The 18,739-nt window shown below is 32.0% G+C and overlaps 2 protein-coding genes across 3 annotated transcripts in view; one reads left to right on the plus strand and one right to left on the minus strand.

Annotated features, from left to right (window-relative positions):
* LOC134706264 (cyclic nucleotide-binding domain-containing protein 2-like) overlaps positions 1 to 9,938 on the plus strand; it is a 25,850-nt gene extending 15,912 nt beyond the window's left edge. Inside the window, exons 6-12 of one of the 2 annotated variants that reach the window (XM_063565032.1) lie at positions 516 to 594; positions 1,063 to 1,128; positions 2,687 to 2,825; positions 3,418 to 3,512; positions 4,149 to 4,322; positions 7,538 to 7,698; positions 9,051 to 9,938. In XM_063565032.1, coding sequence (XP_063421102.1) covers positions 516 to 594; positions 1,063 to 1,128; positions 2,687 to 2,825; positions 3,418 to 3,512; positions 4,149 to 4,322; positions 7,538 to 7,698; positions 9,051 to 9,618 — 1,282 coding nt within the window. In that variant the 3' untranslated portion in view covers positions 9,619 to 9,938. The remainder of the gene's footprint in view (positions 1 to 515; positions 595 to 1,062; positions 1,129 to 2,686; positions 2,826 to 3,417; positions 3,513 to 4,148; positions 4,323 to 7,537; positions 7,699 to 9,050) is intronic. The other variant, XM_063565034.1, reaches the window with a different exon arrangement.
* The window catches only part of LOC134706263 (integrin alpha-8-like), a 21,234-nt gene continuing 12,129 nt past the window's right edge, over positions 9,635 to 18,739 (minus strand). The window contains exons 12-21 of the mRNA XM_063565031.1: positions 18,173 to 18,388; positions 17,265 to 17,428; positions 16,805 to 16,942; positions 15,574 to 16,067; positions 14,712 to 14,883; positions 13,858 to 13,995; positions 13,096 to 13,224; positions 12,528 to 12,617; positions 10,832 to 10,957; positions 9,635 to 9,936 (exon numbers count right to left, since the gene is read on the minus strand). Coding sequence (XP_063421101.1) covers positions 9,805 to 9,936; positions 10,832 to 10,957; positions 12,528 to 12,617; positions 13,096 to 13,224; positions 13,858 to 13,995; positions 14,712 to 14,883; positions 15,574 to 16,067; positions 16,805 to 16,942; positions 17,265 to 17,428; positions 18,173 to 18,388 — 1,799 coding nt within the window. The 3' untranslated portion in view covers positions 9,635 to 9,804. The remainder of the gene's footprint in view (positions 9,937 to 10,831; positions 10,958 to 12,527; positions 12,618 to 13,095; positions 13,225 to 13,857; positions 13,996 to 14,711; positions 14,884 to 15,573; positions 16,068 to 16,804; positions 16,943 to 17,264; positions 17,429 to 18,172; positions 18,389 to 18,739) is intronic.

Raw genomic sequence — 18,739 nt, forward strand, 5'->3', positions numbered from 1 at the left:
ATTCAAGCCATATATATATTTCTAATGACTTATAAAGGAATGTTTCAAGGTAATTTAAATAACTGATGATTAATTGCCTATATATTTATATATACTTTGCATTTATTAAGTAACACTGTTAACATATTTTGCTCGTGTGTGCTTACAAGTAGCATGCATGTTCCACTAAATTGCATTATTTTAAATACAGTTGTTGTAATTGAATCATACCTTGTACATGTATTATGGAGAGAGCTTTTATAGGCTGTGCCTGTTGCTCAATCCTTTCATATCTTAATGAATAAAGTATGTTTAAAATCAAAATATATTATGTATATTGTATCAGGATGAATTTAGATTTAATAAATGTTAATTGCCAGTTGATATAATTAAGTTTATATTTAATGCGTTTCCCTCGGTTTTAGTTAGTTACCCCGATTTTGTTTTTTGTCCATGGATTTATTTATGAGTTTTGAACAGCGGTATACTACTGTTGCCTTTGTTAAATCTAATCTGTATTTAAACAATTCTTGTAGGAGTTTACGTGTATTTAGGAACGAAATTTGGAATAAGGAAATGTTAAAAGGACTGTGTGCTGATGCTCAGATCCAACAAGTAAGTGCAGATAGTTTAAACAGTTTTATTTTGTATATATTAAACTGTGGGTTATTTCAAATTTTATCTAGTTACTAAGGTTTAAATTTAGTAAAAAAAAGTCTGAGTAAACCTCATCATTGATACAAGGTTTGAAATTTTGCATTTGCGCCAGACGTCCGTCGCGTCTACAAAGGACTCATCAATAACGCTCAAATCAAAATAAGTTAAAACGGCAAAATGAATACGAAGTTGAAGAGCATTGAGGACCCAAATGCTTTGCAAAATCCTGAAGTAGAAAAGCCTTAGTTTTAAAAAAAAAATCAAAGTTTTGTAAACAGTTAATTATTATTATGACCATATCATTGCTAGTTCATGTCAACACACAGAAGTACTAACTAATGTGCTAGTGATACACTCGCGGAATACAAATACTATAGTGATTACAGGTATGAATGACTAATTGTTTATATTTTATTCTGGTAACAGTACAAAACCAACAAAGTGGTATCAATAGACAGTGAAGATGAGGAATGGATTTACATCTGTATGGAGGTAGGATGTTTGAACATTACATTGGCCGTTAAGTGGCTGCGAACATCAAAACCACACATAACCAACCAGTTGTCCTTTTGGTTTAAAAAACAAACAAGAACGGGATACTTAAAAATTATTTTTAGTATCTTAATCATTGACGTCTTTTATTGAAGTTATTAAAGAATGACTGCAGAGTTGGGGAAACTATAAGCAGTATCATTTATGATGCTTGCGTATAAAGCTGAATAAAGGCAACAGTAGTATACCGCTGTTCAACAGTCTTAAATCAAATCCGGAAACACATCAACTATAAGAGGGAAACAACGAAACAACAGAAGCAATGAAGTGCAACAAAAAACAAATGAAAATGAAAATGAAAATGCAACATAAAAAGAAACGAACTATTAGATAACAACGGTCATATTCCTGATTTGGTACAGGACAGTTTACGAACAAAATAGTGGGTTATCAGTTCTTATCTGCACATGCAGCTACTGTACTCGTAAACACAAAAACAGATGTTTTTATCCTCATTGTTTTCGGCACTTAAAATAACCAAGTTTATAAATTTATGTGATTGACACCTTGTAATGGGTCCTCGACAACTCTTAACTGCAGCAAGATGGCAGATTATCAGCATGAGAGAAGCAGGGATTGCACTGTAACAACTGCACGTATTGTTGGTCATCACCATTCCACTATAAGTCGTTTTGAGAATACAAATCAGACAATAAACGATGTTAAAGACCTTTCGAGGCCAAGAAGACCCTCTATAACATCTGCTAGGGAAAACCAAGCATACTGAAGATTGGCTAGAAGGAAACCAATGGCAAACAATACAATCCTAAAAAGAGAGTGATAACCATACAGGAGCCTTTAAACAAGAACTGTTCGAGATCGGCTCATCGCTACTGGATATCGTGTGCGATAATACCATTTCGGTGACCTTTGCATACGAACAGAAACACATATGCCCGTATCCAATAGAGTGCAGTGCTCGCCAAAGAAGGAAATTAGCGTCGTGGAGGAAGATCCATTGTTCCCATGGACTTCGGTTTATCGTGCTTGGCCCAATTGTAGCCTGAATTTGAACCATATCGAGCATATATGGGACACTATTGGGAGTAAAAAGCCCGAAAGGACACCCAAGTTCAAACACGTCATGAAATAAACAATACTCTGCATCAAGAATGATTGCTGCTACCTTAGCAACAAATAAGTCGTCTTATGGCAGGATTCAAAAGACGTTAAGATGCGGTTATCCGTTTGAATGGAGGCTGCGCACAAATTACTTATTCTGTGGCGTATAACGATCAACCATGATGTGAACAATCATCTAAAGATTAAATTTTGAAATGACTGACATTGTTAAGTTCGACTACAGTGAAAGTTGTAAAATGCATTTTTTTTGTACAAAAAAGACTTCATTACCACTGTTATAAAATATCAAAAAATAACACAAAATGACAAATACCAAATAATATAGTAAGATACAGATATAAATGATAAAATAATGACAAGAATAAAAATACCATCTTATAGAAATAAGTATATATTATCATCATTTGATCAACAGGGTAAATGTTCAGTAATTAGACGATTGGAGTTAGATAAGACACATCATCACAGAAAGAAGGAAAGACATTCAACACCAGTTTTGTCAGATGAAATTATAAATATTATAACCAATATCAATAAAATCAACGAAGACGAAGGTTTGTATATGTCAAAAACTATGTGATGATATTTTTATTTGAAACTAAAGTAACGTGGGGGTGTATTTTGTAAGAGACAGCATCTTCTTTTATTCTTTTCAAAATGAACACTAGTACTCAAAATACGAGGACTTGTGATGGAAGTTTTTTTTATCCAAGATGGCGACTCCAACACCTTACTATCAGTTCAATAGAGTCTCACTTTGCCAAATGAACAGATGAAAATACCAAAAGCACAATAATAAGAATTTAAATGAAAAAAGACAAATATTAAACAACTCAGAAAATAACTCATCATAGATACCAGGATTAAAATTTTATATTTACGCCAGATGCGCGTTTCGTCTACAAAAGTCTCATCAGTGACGTTCGAATTAAAAAAAAACCTGTCAACATTGTACAAAGGTCTAATAATACTAAGAATTTAAACACAAATGACACAATGAAAAAGCTACCATTGAATATAAGGAGAGATGATTTTAAATGTGATAGATCAAATATTTGAATCTGAAATGACATATTTACTAAAAGATGCTTTTAAGTATTCCCCTTTTTATATTATACGGACTGATGATTCTGTATGTTTCATAAGAAGAAGAGGAAGAAGAGGAGGACTCATCTGATGAAGAGGCAACAAAAGAAAGAATGTTAGAATCAATGGCATTAGACTACAGGCGTGATGGAAAGGTGACTTATTATGTATATGCCAATTGTCTGACTTCGGGAATTTTAAACTACAAGTATAAGTAAACATTAATATACAAAAACGAAAAAAAAATGATGTGTCGTATAAAAATGTAAACTCTCCAAAATAGACTACAAAAATGAGCAAAACCCATATCGTATGAACTACAAAAAGCAAAGAAATGATAAATATGAAATAATTCTAACAAGAAAACTTGCTGCCTCATTGTTTATAAAACGACAAACGAAGAACAAAATGATATACAGCAGGAAATAAATCCAATGAATATCAGGCGTTTGAGTTTGTACTGTATTACTGTCACGTAATGTGGTCAATTTAGCGGTATTATTTTTACATTGCCATATTAGCAGGTGGTTTGGCTAGCCACAAAACCAGGTTTGATATTTTTTTTTATTTAAAAAAATGTCCTATACCAAGACAGAAAAACGGCAGTTTTATCAAATAGTCTGTTTCTCTATGTATATTGCATTGTTTGGTACAGGCACATGCATAATGCTGTTATGCTACATATTTAGTGATTTTTGTAATAGGTTATTATTCAATTTCAATAAATATATTAAAATAATATATCTATATTTCGTTTTTCATTTTGTAACACCATGTTTTGTCACTTCCAGCGTAAAAAAATGGAAGAAAAAGCTGACGACAATAAAGAAGTAGAAAAGAAGAAGTTGATGTCCTTGACAGGTCCTACAACTCTGACATCATTAATGACACAAGATAAGAAAAGCAAGGATGGAAAGGATTATATTTATGTTCATATAGGTGAACTAAAGAAAAAAGAAATATTTGTAAGTTATTCCATAAAGCTCATTTTCTTAGAAAACGACGTTATGAAAAACGCAATATTTGTAAGTTATCTGATGAAGCTCATTTTATAAGAACACGACGTTATGAAAATTATACAATCAATAATTTTGAAAGCAACAACAAATTGTGTCTTCAGTTTTCTTTATTGTGTTTTGTTTTCAATTGTTTGTCTGTTTTTTTTCTTTCTTCATTTTTATGAGTTTGAATGTCACTCTTGTATATTTCGCCTCCCTATTATACTAAGAAACAACAGATGTTTAGCTCATAATTTAATTTAAGAAGATATAAATCAAATTAAAAAAAACATCAAATGTGGAAATTGATATGTAAGCATCAAATGCTTTGCTAATCGACACTCAGTCAAAATGTCACAATGGACAATCCACACTCAGTCAAAATGTCACAATGGACAATCCACACTCAGTCAAAATGTCACAATGGATAATATGACATAATCGCTAATTTACAGATTATACAAGCAATTCGTAAAATGGACTGAAAATTATATGTAATGTCGGTTTCATTCGTTTTTCCCAATTACTCCTGTCGAAAGAGTGTGTTGTATCAGTAACACAACCCTATTATAAAGTCCGTATAGTACTTACAAGATCGAAACGTATTAATCATATCACCTTGCGATAGGGCAAGGATACTGATGCAAAAGGTGAGATCGTATGTCATAAATTCTGCTCACTGAAATGTCCATTTCTTATCATAAAATCCAAGAAGCTATTTTGTAGTTGAGGTTCTGTATGCATTCTACTTCATAAAAGTCGGACATTAGGAATGCACCATTGCATCTCTTGAAATACCAACTACATGTTGAAATATCAAATGAAAAATATTTTATCATTAAATATCTAGCAATTTTATGGTATCATCTTCTTTGTATAACATGTCGGAATCAGTGTGGTTCTCAACAATGCAAGATTGAAAGAATATATGTTTTACACTGTTGATAAAACATAAAAAATTCCCTTCATACGAATACTGGAAAAATCCAGATTTGAACGACATTCTTAATGGTCTCATTGCCTCGTTTTAGAATATTTCCAACTATTATCACCAATTCAAATTTGTGTCTACATTAAATACCCCCACAAAAACGGGCGATATCTTTTTGCGCCATAATGAACTCATTCGCGCTACAATTATTTGCACCAATGCTACTTTTGCGCATCTCCATGCTACTGTGATATCGTGACAACAAATCGCCTGCACTGCAGCCGTCCCGCTAGACCACACGACCACCTGGGCTCTCGTGGTCGTGTGGTCTAGCGGGACGGCTGCAGTGCAGGCGATTTGGTGTCACGATATCACAGTAGCATGGGTTCGAATTCCGACGAGGGAAGAACCAAAAATTTGCGAAAGCAAATTTACAGATCTAACATTGTTGGGTTGATGTTTAGACGAGTTGTATATTTATTTTTAATTATACAGTTATATATACCAACTAAATAATTGATTCCCCCCTCGATCGCTCCAACTCTTTCTGTTATTATTTTTTTTAATGTTCTCCATCAAGTTTGAAGAGCTCTGAATTAATTTGTTTAGAAGGTATCTCAGATAACATATCAGTTGCTTTTCATTTGCAAGCTGCTCTTTAAATCTGTCTTTCTATTTTCTGAGTATTCTAATGAAATTTAAATGCCTACAATGAAGTACAATGTGACTTATTGTGCATCTCTATCTAATTTCTCCATTTCTCTCAAACAAAAGCCTTACATTATTTGTGTACTTCGACAACGATGACATGTTTTGCTTGATCCAACTCTATTTCTCCAACGATACATCACACATCTTTACATGTAAATTACTATTCTGTTAATGATATTTTTCTTACTTTTGATGAGCAGGATTCAGTCTTATCTAAAGTTGATAGGTCAATTATAGTACATGTAACATGAATGGTAAAAAATATACAGGTAATTGTGGCGCAATTTGATTCCATTTATTGGTGCAATTAATACCATCAAAAAATAAAGAGTGGCGCAATTAATCAGTTAATACCTTTTCAAAGCTTTAATTGGCGCAAATTCATTCTGACGCAAAATTCTTAGTCTGTTCGTTTTTAAAGTGATAAAGATTATAACTCAATGTTTCAATTTTTGACATTTTTACCTAGTGTGTCTGTTTGCCATCTTCACATATAATTGTCAATATATTGTTGTGGTTTTTTTTTCCCATATCAAAATTGTTCGTAAGAGTTGTCTTTCATTAATATTCTCAAATATGTTGTATAATACTTTCAGATTTATGTTTTATTTATATTTATATTTAAAACAAAAAAAAAGCGTTTCTGTGTGAGCTGCATTTGAAAATCCCTGTACCAAGTCAGGAATATAGCAGTTGTTGTCCATTCGTTTGATGTGTTTTATCATCTGATTTTGCCAATTGATTATGGACTTTCCGTTTTGAATTTTTCTCGGAGCTCAGTATTTTTGTGATTTTACTTTTTACATTGTCGTTTTTTTGTGTTGCACTTTAGTATTTCTGTTGTTTCGTTGTTTTCTTCTTATAGTCGATGTATTTCCCTCGGATTGAGTTTGTAACCTGTATTTATTTTTCTCTCAACCGATTAAAATGACTTTCGAACAGCGGTAAAATACTGTTGCATTTTTTCTTCAACTGAGTCGGTTCATATACATCACTACCTTCAAAAATTGAGCTTTGAACGTTCCTGCTATTCCAGAAAAACGCGACAGATGCATGACGTTTATCAAATGATGTTTTCGTACGACTGTCATACAAGTGAGAGGTAAAGCAAGATATAAAACGTTTTATGCACCATCAAGAAAACAATGCATGTACCAAGTCAGGAATATGAATATTGCAGTTGGTATCCATTCGTTTGATGGGTTTGAACTTTGATTTTGCCGTTTAATTAGGGCGTTTTGAATTTTCCTTAGAGTTTGTTTTTTGTTGGGGGAATTTACTATTCGGATACATATCTCTTCAACTGTGTCGGTTCATATACATAATTTGCCTTCAAAAGTAAGGCTTTGAACGTTCCTGCTGAAGGTTATTCCAGAAAAGCGCTTCGGATGCATGAAGTTTATCAAATGTTGTTTTATTGTTTTTAGTCGTATTGCAGTTTTGGAAAGAAAACATGATGCAAACACAGATATGCGAATAAGATGACATTTGACATCTTTGTGGGATATAAGTTATTTGGTTTATATTTTATATATTTCAGAACTTTTACGCTATTTTATATCCATCGAGAGCCCCTCCTCACAGCTCGGTGATTTTAGTCAGCACCGGCTCAACGTTAATGCGGATTAGGAGAAAAGTGTTCTTTAAAATTGCCACAAGAGAAGCTAAAGCGTTAGCCAACAATGTTGCAAAACTTGAAAGGTATTTTATAATTTACTACCTCAAGTTAGTTTATAAGAAGTTTGAAAATTCATACAATGATTAAAAGAAATTACAAATCAAGGTAACAAAATTTGAGGGAATGCACGAATTTCATAAATGAGCAAGATTGAAAACGTCTAAAAAGATTTAAAACATGTCGTCATAAGCAAATGCCTTTACCAAGTGAGGAATATGTCAGTTGTTATCCATTCGTTTGATGCGTGAAGCTTTTGATTTTGCCATTTGATTAGGAACTTTCCGGGTTTTTTTCTCTGAGTTCAGTTTTTTTTTATGTTACTTTTTCAGAAAGTTTCAGTTAACATCATTCCAAATATAATATCTTTTCAGTAAAGATAAGGTTAAAACCTAATGTACAGGTACTTTTTAGCTGGTTATAATTTCTGGATATTGCCTCTTTTGCAAATTTCCTGTATTTTACATAGACATCGTGAAAAAATATAATCTTTTAAAAAATTCAAATTCATATGATGAAGACATTATCTTTCAATCAGTTTAATTGAAGTCTGGAGCTGGCATGTTAGTTTATAACTGCTAGTAGTCTGATGGTATGTAAGGTTCATTGTCATTTTGTTTATTTTCTTTGGTTACATCTTCTGACATCAGACTCGGACTTCTCTTGAACTGAATTTTAATGTGCGTATTGTTATGCGTTTACCTTTCTGCATTGGCTAGTGATATAGGGGGAGGATTGAGATCTCATAAACATGTTCAAACCCGCCTCATTTTTGAGTCTGTCGCAAGTCAGGAGTCTCTGGCCTTTGTTAGTCTTGTATTATTTTTAATTTTAGTTTCATGAGTACAATTTGGAGTTTAGTATGGCGTTCATTATCACTAAACTAGTATATATATTTGTTTAGGGGTCAGCTGAAGGACGCCTCCGGGTGCGGGAATTTCTCACTTAATTTGAGACCTGTTGGTGACATTCTGCTGTTGTCTTCTCTATGGTCGGGTTGTTGTCTCTTTGACACATTCCCCATTTCCATTCTCAATTTTCAATTAAGATATTTGTATCATCTAGCTCAGTTTAAAAAATCTTGGGATCAAGATAAAAAAAAAGATGATCCACCAAAGACAATGAACGTACATTTAATAATTAATCATCAATATAAGAAGAGTGTTCTAATTTCAGAAGTACCCGTGTCTATTGATCAGTCCTTACCACGAGACCCTATATTTCAATTCATAAGTTTAACATTATTTGAATTACTTGATTCCCTTCCTGATACATTTGTTCCGTGTCACTTTTCATAATGTTCAATCGTCGTAAGAATGACAGATATTAGAAAATTTAGCCTTACACCTATTTTAACTAGCTTGATTTAAATTTATAGATTTGTGACTGACGAACAGCTACTTGAAGCATATAAAGAGATGGCCAGCTGGGATGAATTCAAGTATCGAGTTGTACAAGAATCTGTTGGTCCAAACAAAGAAAACTTGAGAAAGAAGTTAACCCATCATCAAATACGTTTAGTTCATGATCGACGGGAAAGGTCACACAAATTGTTAAAGACACTAGAGAAAAATAACAAAATCGCTAAAAAGATTGAAGAAACAGAAGATAGCGAAGAAAGAGAAAAAAGAAACAAAATGTTGGAAAATTTGAGACTAAAACAGAAGTCTGTGAGTGAACAACAGTTCCAACTGTGTAAAATTGTAAGGAAGGATAGAAACGACACTGTAATAGGGAGACGCACAGTGACGTCATCGATGACATCAGCACAACCGGTTAATCCAGTGTTACAAGAAATCCGTGACGTTCGTGATGCACCTACATTAGATTGTTTACCGAAAAGGAGAATGTCAAGGAGATATTCACAAACAACATCTTTAGGTGCATGTTTACCGCTTCCATCCGACAAACCAATACCAAGCAACTTAGCATTAGACTATAAATGACAAAACTTCTCACAAATAAACACACACATTCAGATTTATTAAGTTTCAATACCAACTGCAGATAGTATTTCATATGTTAAACAAATTCAATGATTTGACAGTTGATTCAATGTTAATGTTAATATGTTCATAGTATTTTTAATATCTGTAACAAACTGTGTGTAAGTTATCTGAAATAAATGTCCACTACGTTTCGTGCAAGATTACTTCATCTGATCTAGCATTTTCAAGCCTTTGCGTTTTTCGTTTCTCATAATATTGGCTTTTTCTCTTATATTCGTTCACTTGTTCTCTCTTTTTCCGTTTGAAGAATCCAACCTTTAGGAAAGAAAAAAAACCTATTTTGTAGATATACTTTCGGTCAAATTTTTAGTTTGAATCATGTATACATATCCATCATTAAAATCATACAAAGAAGTATTGAATTATTCTTTGAAAGAGACAAAAAGATCAGAAATACAAACAAAACTAAATATATAAGAAGATACGGCAATGACAGAGCATCCCAATGACCTGCACAAATCACTTAAAGTCAGAAGAAGTTAATGTAGATTTATATTATTAGTGATAATATTATAATATATAAAAAAGAAGATGTGGTATGATTGCCAATGAGACAACTATCCACAAAAGACCAAAATGACACAAACATTAACAATTATAGGTCACCGTACGGCCTTCAACAATGAGCAAAGCCCATACCGCATATAGTCCGCTCTAAAAGGCCCCGATCAGACAATGTAGAACAATTCAAGCGAGAAAACTAACGGCCTTATCTATGTAAAAAATGAACGAAAAACAAAAATGTAACACATAAACAAACGACAACCACTGAATTACAGGCTCTTGACTTGGGACAGGCACATACATAAATAATGTGGCGGAGTTAAACATGTATATATAATCACAATTAGGATTTTCAAATAAATTATTAAGTTGAAATTACAACACAAGCAGTTGCATTATCATATTCACATACACAAATAAAGAACAATATTTGATTAACCTTTAAATTTGTATCAACAACAATCCTTAAAAATGCGTAAACCAAAAGGAGCATATAACCAGATTCAGAAACAAAGTATAAAACTTGGGAAAAAATTTTGAAAGATTTTTTTTTCTTTGTTTCTGGAATATCAGCGTGAACAGTGATGAATAAACATCACCTAGTTTAAGTGATCGTATCAACACGAATAAAAATGAATGTACAAACCTTCCACATAACTAAGCCAATGACGAGAAGTAAGATTATACCAGCTAAAATACCTCCGACAATAATCCACAAGTTAATAGATTGTACTTCACGCTCAGTTTGTGCAGGATATAATATACTACTGACCTATAAGATAAAATATATTATTTGATTCTGAATAAGAATGTACTTTTTAGTTGCAACCTAAGTTTTTCTTTTTACAAACAATGTCGCATATATTTCGTTACAAAATTCTGAAACTTATATCAAATTTAAGAATGTATCTCCCTCATGCAAAGCTCTGATTCCTTTCCTGGTAAGCTCTTCACATTTTTGATAAGCGTTCCATGCAGGGCTTTTATAAAGATGAGGCAGTAATCACAACATAAACACGATGTATTTTGAATACGTGATTGTTGTCTCATTGACGTATACCTAACATTTACTTACATAATAGACAATTTATGTATAGCATATTTATCATTTTCTTGGTAAAACAAATTCGTTATTGAGTAAGTAAGAGATTGACATAAAAAAGTGTTGTACAGCATTTTACTATATCATATCTAACATTCAAATCCACAAAAAGGTTATTCTTCCTCACTAAAAGTTTGTTTATTGAGTTTAATGTGAAGTTTATTTGAATGTTCATTCGTTTATTTTCGTCAGTCAAGTTGTTGTTTGTCCTTTTTTATGCCCCCTTTTTACTTTAGCTGTATTTTGGCAAATTGTTAAGGTTTTTATGGTCCTATGCTCTTTATTTTCGTATTTCGTATTTTATTTGGACTTTTTAACCTTTTTTGATTCCAGCGTCACTGATGAGTCTTTTGTAGAAGAAACGCGTGTCTGGTGCAAATACAAATTTTCAATCCTGGTGTCTATTATGAGTTTATATGTCTCTTTATACTATTCTATAAAGCACTGAAATAAAATAAAAACTTTATTCCTGTACCACTTAATTCTTTTATAGATACAGAATTTGGTTTGGAAGTTTTGATTTAGTTTCAGTTAGTCCAAAAGCTAATCAAATACCTTAAAATCTTTCATGTTTGTGTTGATCGGTGTAAGCATATATTTTCTAATCAATAAATTCTAATGTGTTCTAATTTTAAGTTTTAGTCTTAGATTCTTGTTTTTGTGTAAGTTGTTAAGGGTTTTAAACTATGTGTACTCTCAGATCTGAACATTAACATTGTGTCTCTAGATTTTTGTTTGTTTTTGTTCTCATGTTTTGCTGTTGAACTTCCTGTTCCATGTACGGGCAGGATTTTGCGCCCAAACGTGTTTGAATCCCACCACATTCTTGATGTGTCTGTCCTAATTTAGAAGTCTGTAATTCAATTCAATGGTTGTCGTTTGTTGATGTAAACCATATTTGTTTTATTCGTTTGTTGATATACACCATTTATTGTCGCTTATATCGTGTACATGAATCTGATTGTTAGTTTTCCCCTTTTAATTGTTTCACATTTGTTATATCAGGATCTTTGATAACTAGCTATGCAGTATTGGAATTGTTGAAGGACATACGGTGATCTACTGTTGCTTAATATATCATTTGTCATTCCATTTTCATAAACTTACATAGATATATACTGCACAGCTTTGATTGTTCCCTTTTAAATTTTCGTAGAACTAAAGACAAAACAATTAAAATAGATTCCATTTCGTCTCGCTATAAAACAAACCGTTCTGTCTATTAAAATGAATCACTTACCTTTGTTGTGTCATTACGGAGAAGTTCAAATGGAAAATCTGTTTCAGTCGGGAACACATATGCTGTTGTAGTGAAATACACAGATTTCTCCTTTAAAATTGTAATAAAAAAAATATACAGTAATAAATTTATTAAAAAAAAACTTCCAACATTCAACAGACTGAATTCTTTGTATTCTTTGTTCTATCTTCATTTCCGAACATTTTTTTTCTATTTCTGAAGGTTATATTATTAAAAGCTGAATATTAAAGCAACATTAAGCATATTGCAATGAATCAGAAAAAACACACAATGTTTGATACACATTATTTGCACAGTAAAACACGTTCCGTCTACACGACACATTAGTGGCACTGGATTCAAAACAGTTATAACATAAAATACAAAGTTAAACAGCATTGAAAACCAAAATATTCAAAAAAGTTTACCAGATAAAAGAGTTTGTATTTCTAATCATTAGTATACTTTGCTAATATGAAGATATTAAGATGAAAAACGCAAATAACCAATGAAGCCAGAAATCGGGAGCTGAGAGATTGGTTTTTGATTAGATTATTATTTGATTTACCTGTATAAAACTAAACTTAGTTGAATCTAATTCAAACGATACAGTTATTCTGGTAGATCTGTCTACAGCCAGCCGTTGTAAAAAACATCTGATAAGGAGACAACTCGTATCGTATATGTCATCACATACCTGTAGTGTAAATGATATCTCGTAAAAGTTGTGCTGACAATTAATATATACTATTATAGTGTGGTCTGATGTTGTTTATATCACACCAGTAGCATAATTTCTTTAACTTTACAAATGTGAAGTCAGCACAACTAAAGTGCCAATCTGCCAAAGAATCAGACAGCTGTGAAAAAATGGTAAGCAAAAAAATCGCTAAACTCTACAATGATTTAAATCCAGAATGTATACAGGTGCACGAATATGACATTTGTTTCTTGCCCCTTTTAGTATTTCAAGATGTTTTTGGTGAATTTGACAGTTTAGGGAAGTTAACTCCATAAAGTGTTCTTTAATTTTTTTTATGAAAGTTACCATTATCTGTCGAATTACCATATACGCACAAATCGTAGGTAGTCGTAACGCTTGGATATGATAGTAACGTATTGAGGTAATGCAATCATAACGATTCAACTTGAGCAAAAAATTGTGATACTAATGATCACAATCTGGAATATTACAATTTTCTTATAAAAACTATTAGTAGTGGAACTGCTTTTTAATGGACCTGGCAATTTTCATTGACTTATCGACCATTAAAAGTCATTCTATATGACCTAATAAGTTCATTTAATGAAAACAAATCAAATAATTTACTATATCCTTGACTGGTGTTACTGTAGAAGCTGTAGAACTAGGTGTTGTAATAACATTTCCACCATTCATATTTGGGTTTATTGTTGAGTTGTTTATCGACATAAGTGTACAGTCAGTGGTATTACTGCTAGTACCAACCTACAATATAACACAAGTTTAAAAAAAACTGGGAAATATAGAAAGAAAAAAGATTTGACCAATAACAACATATTTTGAAAAAATAACACCTTTTACTCCTCAAAATTTGCAGGTGTTAGAAATATTTTAATTTTTTGATTATTTTATCCAACAGCACAAAAACAAAATGTGTAACACATACCTTTAATATAAAAAAGAAGATGTGGTATGATTGCCAATGAGATAACTATCCACAAAAGACCAAAATGACACAAACATTAACAATTATAGGTCACCGTATGGCCTTCAACAATGAGCAAAGCCCATACCGGATATAGTCAGCTATAAAAGGCCCCGATAAGACAATGTAAAACAATTCAGGCGAGAAAACTAACGGCCTTATTTGTATAAAAAAAATGAACGAAAAACAAATATGTAACACATAAACAAACGACAACCACTGAATTACAGGCTCCTGACTTGGGACAGGCACATACATAAACAATGTGGAGGGGTTAAACATGTTAGCGGGATCACAAAACTCCCCCTAACCTGTGACAGTGGTATAACAGTACAACATAAGAACGAAGTTTACATGTTTAAGTTTACATGATTTTACAATGTTCATAAGTATATATTATTTTTACAATTTACCCTAGAAGATATGTTGTAAAACATGATATGGAGGATAATGAAAAATGATGAATTACAATGGCTATTTTGTAACTACTTCTCACTTTTATGGAGGATCCATACAAAACCCTCTCTTGGTTCTTGTATTGTGGTAGTGTTATAAAGACTTCTGATGAAATCATTGGGCTAGGTCCTGTATTATATACATCATAAGTATGAATGAACGGTAGATTTTTAGATGAAATGGAAACAAATCCTTGTTCTGGTTGACTTTTTCTGAAAATTTAAAAACAATATGAAGTTAAATTGTATAACATGCATAAAGGCAACTGTGGTATACCGCTGAGCAATAGTCACGAATCGATTACGCGAAATCGAATCAGAGTTACAAGTCAAAATAGTCATCAAAGGAAACAAGGTTTAAACCGAGGGAAACACATCAAATATAATAGAAAAACAACGGTACAACATAAACACTGAACTGCAACATAAACAAACACTAGTAAACATTGAAGCAGACTATTTTAAAATAACATCTGCTTTATTCCTGATTTGAACATTTTAAAAAACAAAATGGTGAGTTGAAGCAAGTTTTATGGCTTAGGACATAGAAGTACATAAATAGATAAAACAATTCACTACTTGACGTTAAAAATAAGGATATCAAAAGGAAGCAATTTAAACTTTACTTTTACGTAAAAGGACGGATGATAAAACTATCGTTACACGAGAAAAAAAATACCCAATCAAGTTTATATAGTTGGGCGTTTGGTTTTGTAATTTTGATTTATCTTTGCGTTCGATAATTATGTTTTTAAATCTAAGGGGTAATAATGTTTAGATATTTTTTAGGCCAATTTTTCCAATATTAATATAAAGATAAGATCGCAAATCAGACAACTTTCTACTGGAGACCAAATGACAAAGAAGTAAATAACTAAATTCAAAAGGGTACGTTATCCTTACCCTGTTACTTGTACTAATGAATGAAACTCGATGGGTACAATCAGCTGAGCTGCATTATTACCAATATTATTGTCCACGCCTGCAGGAACACGAGCTATAGCATTGAGTTCAACATTAAGAAGAATGTCTGTAGCATTTAAATCTCCTTGGTGCAAAGACTCAACCGAAACCTCAAATATGAGATGAAATATAGCTTTCTGTTGTTGAAATAAAACGTTTCCGCAGTCACAGCTGATAGTTGTATTATCCATGCCCTCCTCACAAACCACCGGCACAGATCCTCTTTGAAGTAGTGCTCGATGAGCAACATATTTAGTGTTATTACTATGTTTGACAACGACATTTGGAGCAAAAGCCGGTTCATCTCTGTTTTCTAATACAACTGTTATAACCAATTGTCTTGTTTGACCATGAACAATGTTATGCTGTTGTGTTTGTAGGTTGATAACCAAATCAGGATTACATTGCCCCTGGCAGCCAGTTTGAAAGTTTGCCTAAATCAAAGAAGATACCAGCGTAGTGTCACATGGAGAATTTAAAATACATTGCGTTAAATCTCTTATTATTATTCATGAGAAATAAATGCATGCTTGTATATTTGTCTGATGCGCATGCAATGTGTTTATCTAAATGATTTGACATTTCAAAGTATGTTGATGAGTACTTTTATGAATTATATCAGTTGAGCAGAACAGCGAAGGATAGAAAAACCTTAACCTAATATTTCGAAATAATAAAAGAAACCTTCAATAATAAATTGTTTTGAGTATTGAAATTATCAAATAAAAGATATATATACTGTTGAATTATTTATCCCTTCCACAAAAAAAAAAACCCAAAATTATTGTCATTTGAAACAATCATTAGAAATTTACCAACACAGATTTGTCCGAAAATTTTGTTTTCACTTGCCTTTTATTTGTGCACAAAGAATGTGCAAATTAATAATTTTAATAATTTTAAATTGTATAAACTGTACAATACAATTTTTAAACTGTATGTCTGAATCTGTTAGTAAAGAAGTCACGTTTAAACCAAATCATTTTTGATTTGTTTTTGAAGAGATGACTTAGATTTTATCGTTCAGACTAATTTTTCCAATAGTTTACCTTCTCATAAGCAGCCATAAATAATGAAAGAAATAACGCATCAAAAACGAAAACGCATAGAGTATCGCATCAACGATAGATATAAATGTGTTTAACAGTAAGATACCGTTACGTGTTTATACCTTGTCAGATACACTAGTTTTTGAAATAGGATTAAGGACTGGTAAAACTTGTCCAGATATTGAGTCTTCTTGTAAACTGTAGTTCATTTTGACCACCATGTCATCCTCTAAAGACGCAAAAAATTGTCTGTCAGCTGCCTACCAATCAGATGGAAAATAAACTATGTATAATTGGTTTAACATATAAAATAAATATAATTGACCGAAATGGTCATATTTATATAAATGTTCGAAAATATAAAGTCAGTGGATTTGTTTTTATCTTATTTCATTTTAGGTCATCGACTGAGAGTATTTTCTGATATAAACCATTTTGTTAACGTTAAAATGCGGTTCTATGCACATATTCTTTTATCAGCGATAACAATATTAACTTTAATATATTAACTTTTGCTTTTAGTTCGATTATTTTGATAAACGACTCAAAAATAAACTGTTCAATATAGATATGAGTACGTACTGTAACTCGAATATAAACTATATCACAAACTTGTCGACCTTTTGTGATGATTAATTTTTGTCTGTATAATTCTCTTACTGTCGTTGAGTTATAAACAATATGAACTCTGCTAGATTTCCTTTGTTTTGTTCTGTCTGTATCAGCATACAGATGGTAGTTTACTTCTGTAATTGTATATTAATAAATAACGATTAAATTAAGTATAAGCAGTCCATCTCCTCCAAGCACCTGCAACCATGACTACTGCGTATAATCCTTAATTTTCTTTATATAAAAGGCAATAGTTTACCTCATTCTTGAATTTTATCACCTAGCTTTAACTTGAACAAAATCTGTCTGACATAAATATATGTCTGTCATTTTTCATGATTTAATTAAATATTCTAGCACTGTGTCAATACTATTTTTATTGGATTAGAGGTCTCTAATGATGCCAATACTATTTCTACTGGACTATAAGTCTCTGATGATATCATCAGCCGAGTAGCCAGTGCTTTAGTACTGCCATGATTTGAACAATATTTCTTAGTTCTCCTGTGATATATTCAGAAATAATCTCAAACTTAAGGATCTAAATCCTGTATGTAAATTTGAATCATTTGACTATTATTTCAAGTCTCTTTCGGTACTTATTCATCTTTGGTTTATAATGTATTTGTTTTGAACGTTTCTGATTGAGGTACATCAAGAAAAATGCGCCGAACACCAAACATTTATAAATTATGACAATAGTACTTTGAGAATTTTTCAGAGCAAATAATGAGTTGTTCTTATTGCTTATATAATACGACAATTGAGGGTTAAATTTTTCGTTTTAGACCACACATATTCATCAATATACCTGTTTACTAAACAATTTATACCCTATGTATTAAGCTTACCTGTTAACTTCATAAATACATACATACCTATACTGTTAACCGAATCCAATTTATTTCCATTGAACGAAAAACATATGTTTACAGTTGTACACGGTTCCGTGCTACTCCCATCAGAACAATCGAGTGCACTAGAATTTAGAGGAATTGGAGAGGGTAATATCTGCATACGGGGCATGACCACTACAACTGGTCTAGACCGGAATAACATCATTTTATTGTCAATTGGTGAACCTATTGTAAAATCTGTTAATAAAATGACAAACAAAGTTACATTCGATAGTTACATCACCAAAATTGTAACCAGCCATAGGCAACACCACAGATGCCAGTAGTTAAGCATGAAATGCTTACCATTACTTCTATCCCCCCAAGTTTGGGTATTTTTGGAAGTATCAGCGCTGCTTAGTTTAACGTTTGTTTTCTATTCATTAATTTGTGAACTTGTTTGTCGGTTCTCGTTTTTTTTTTACCTGTCATAACTTTTGTATTCCGCCTTTTTTAAATTTTAATTTGATATTAATTTTAGATTGTCTGTCTGAAACTGTTTTACGTGTAAATTTGCAGTTAAGTTATTGAAACAGTTGGTTTCAACAT

This window comes from Mytilus trossulus, chromosome 2 (assembly GCF_036588685.1).
Source record: "Mytilus trossulus isolate FHL-02 chromosome 2, PNRI_Mtr1.1.1.hap1, whole genome shotgun sequence".
Taxonomy (NCBI): domain Eukaryota; kingdom Metazoa; phylum Mollusca; class Bivalvia; order Mytilida; family Mytilidae; genus Mytilus; species Mytilus trossulus.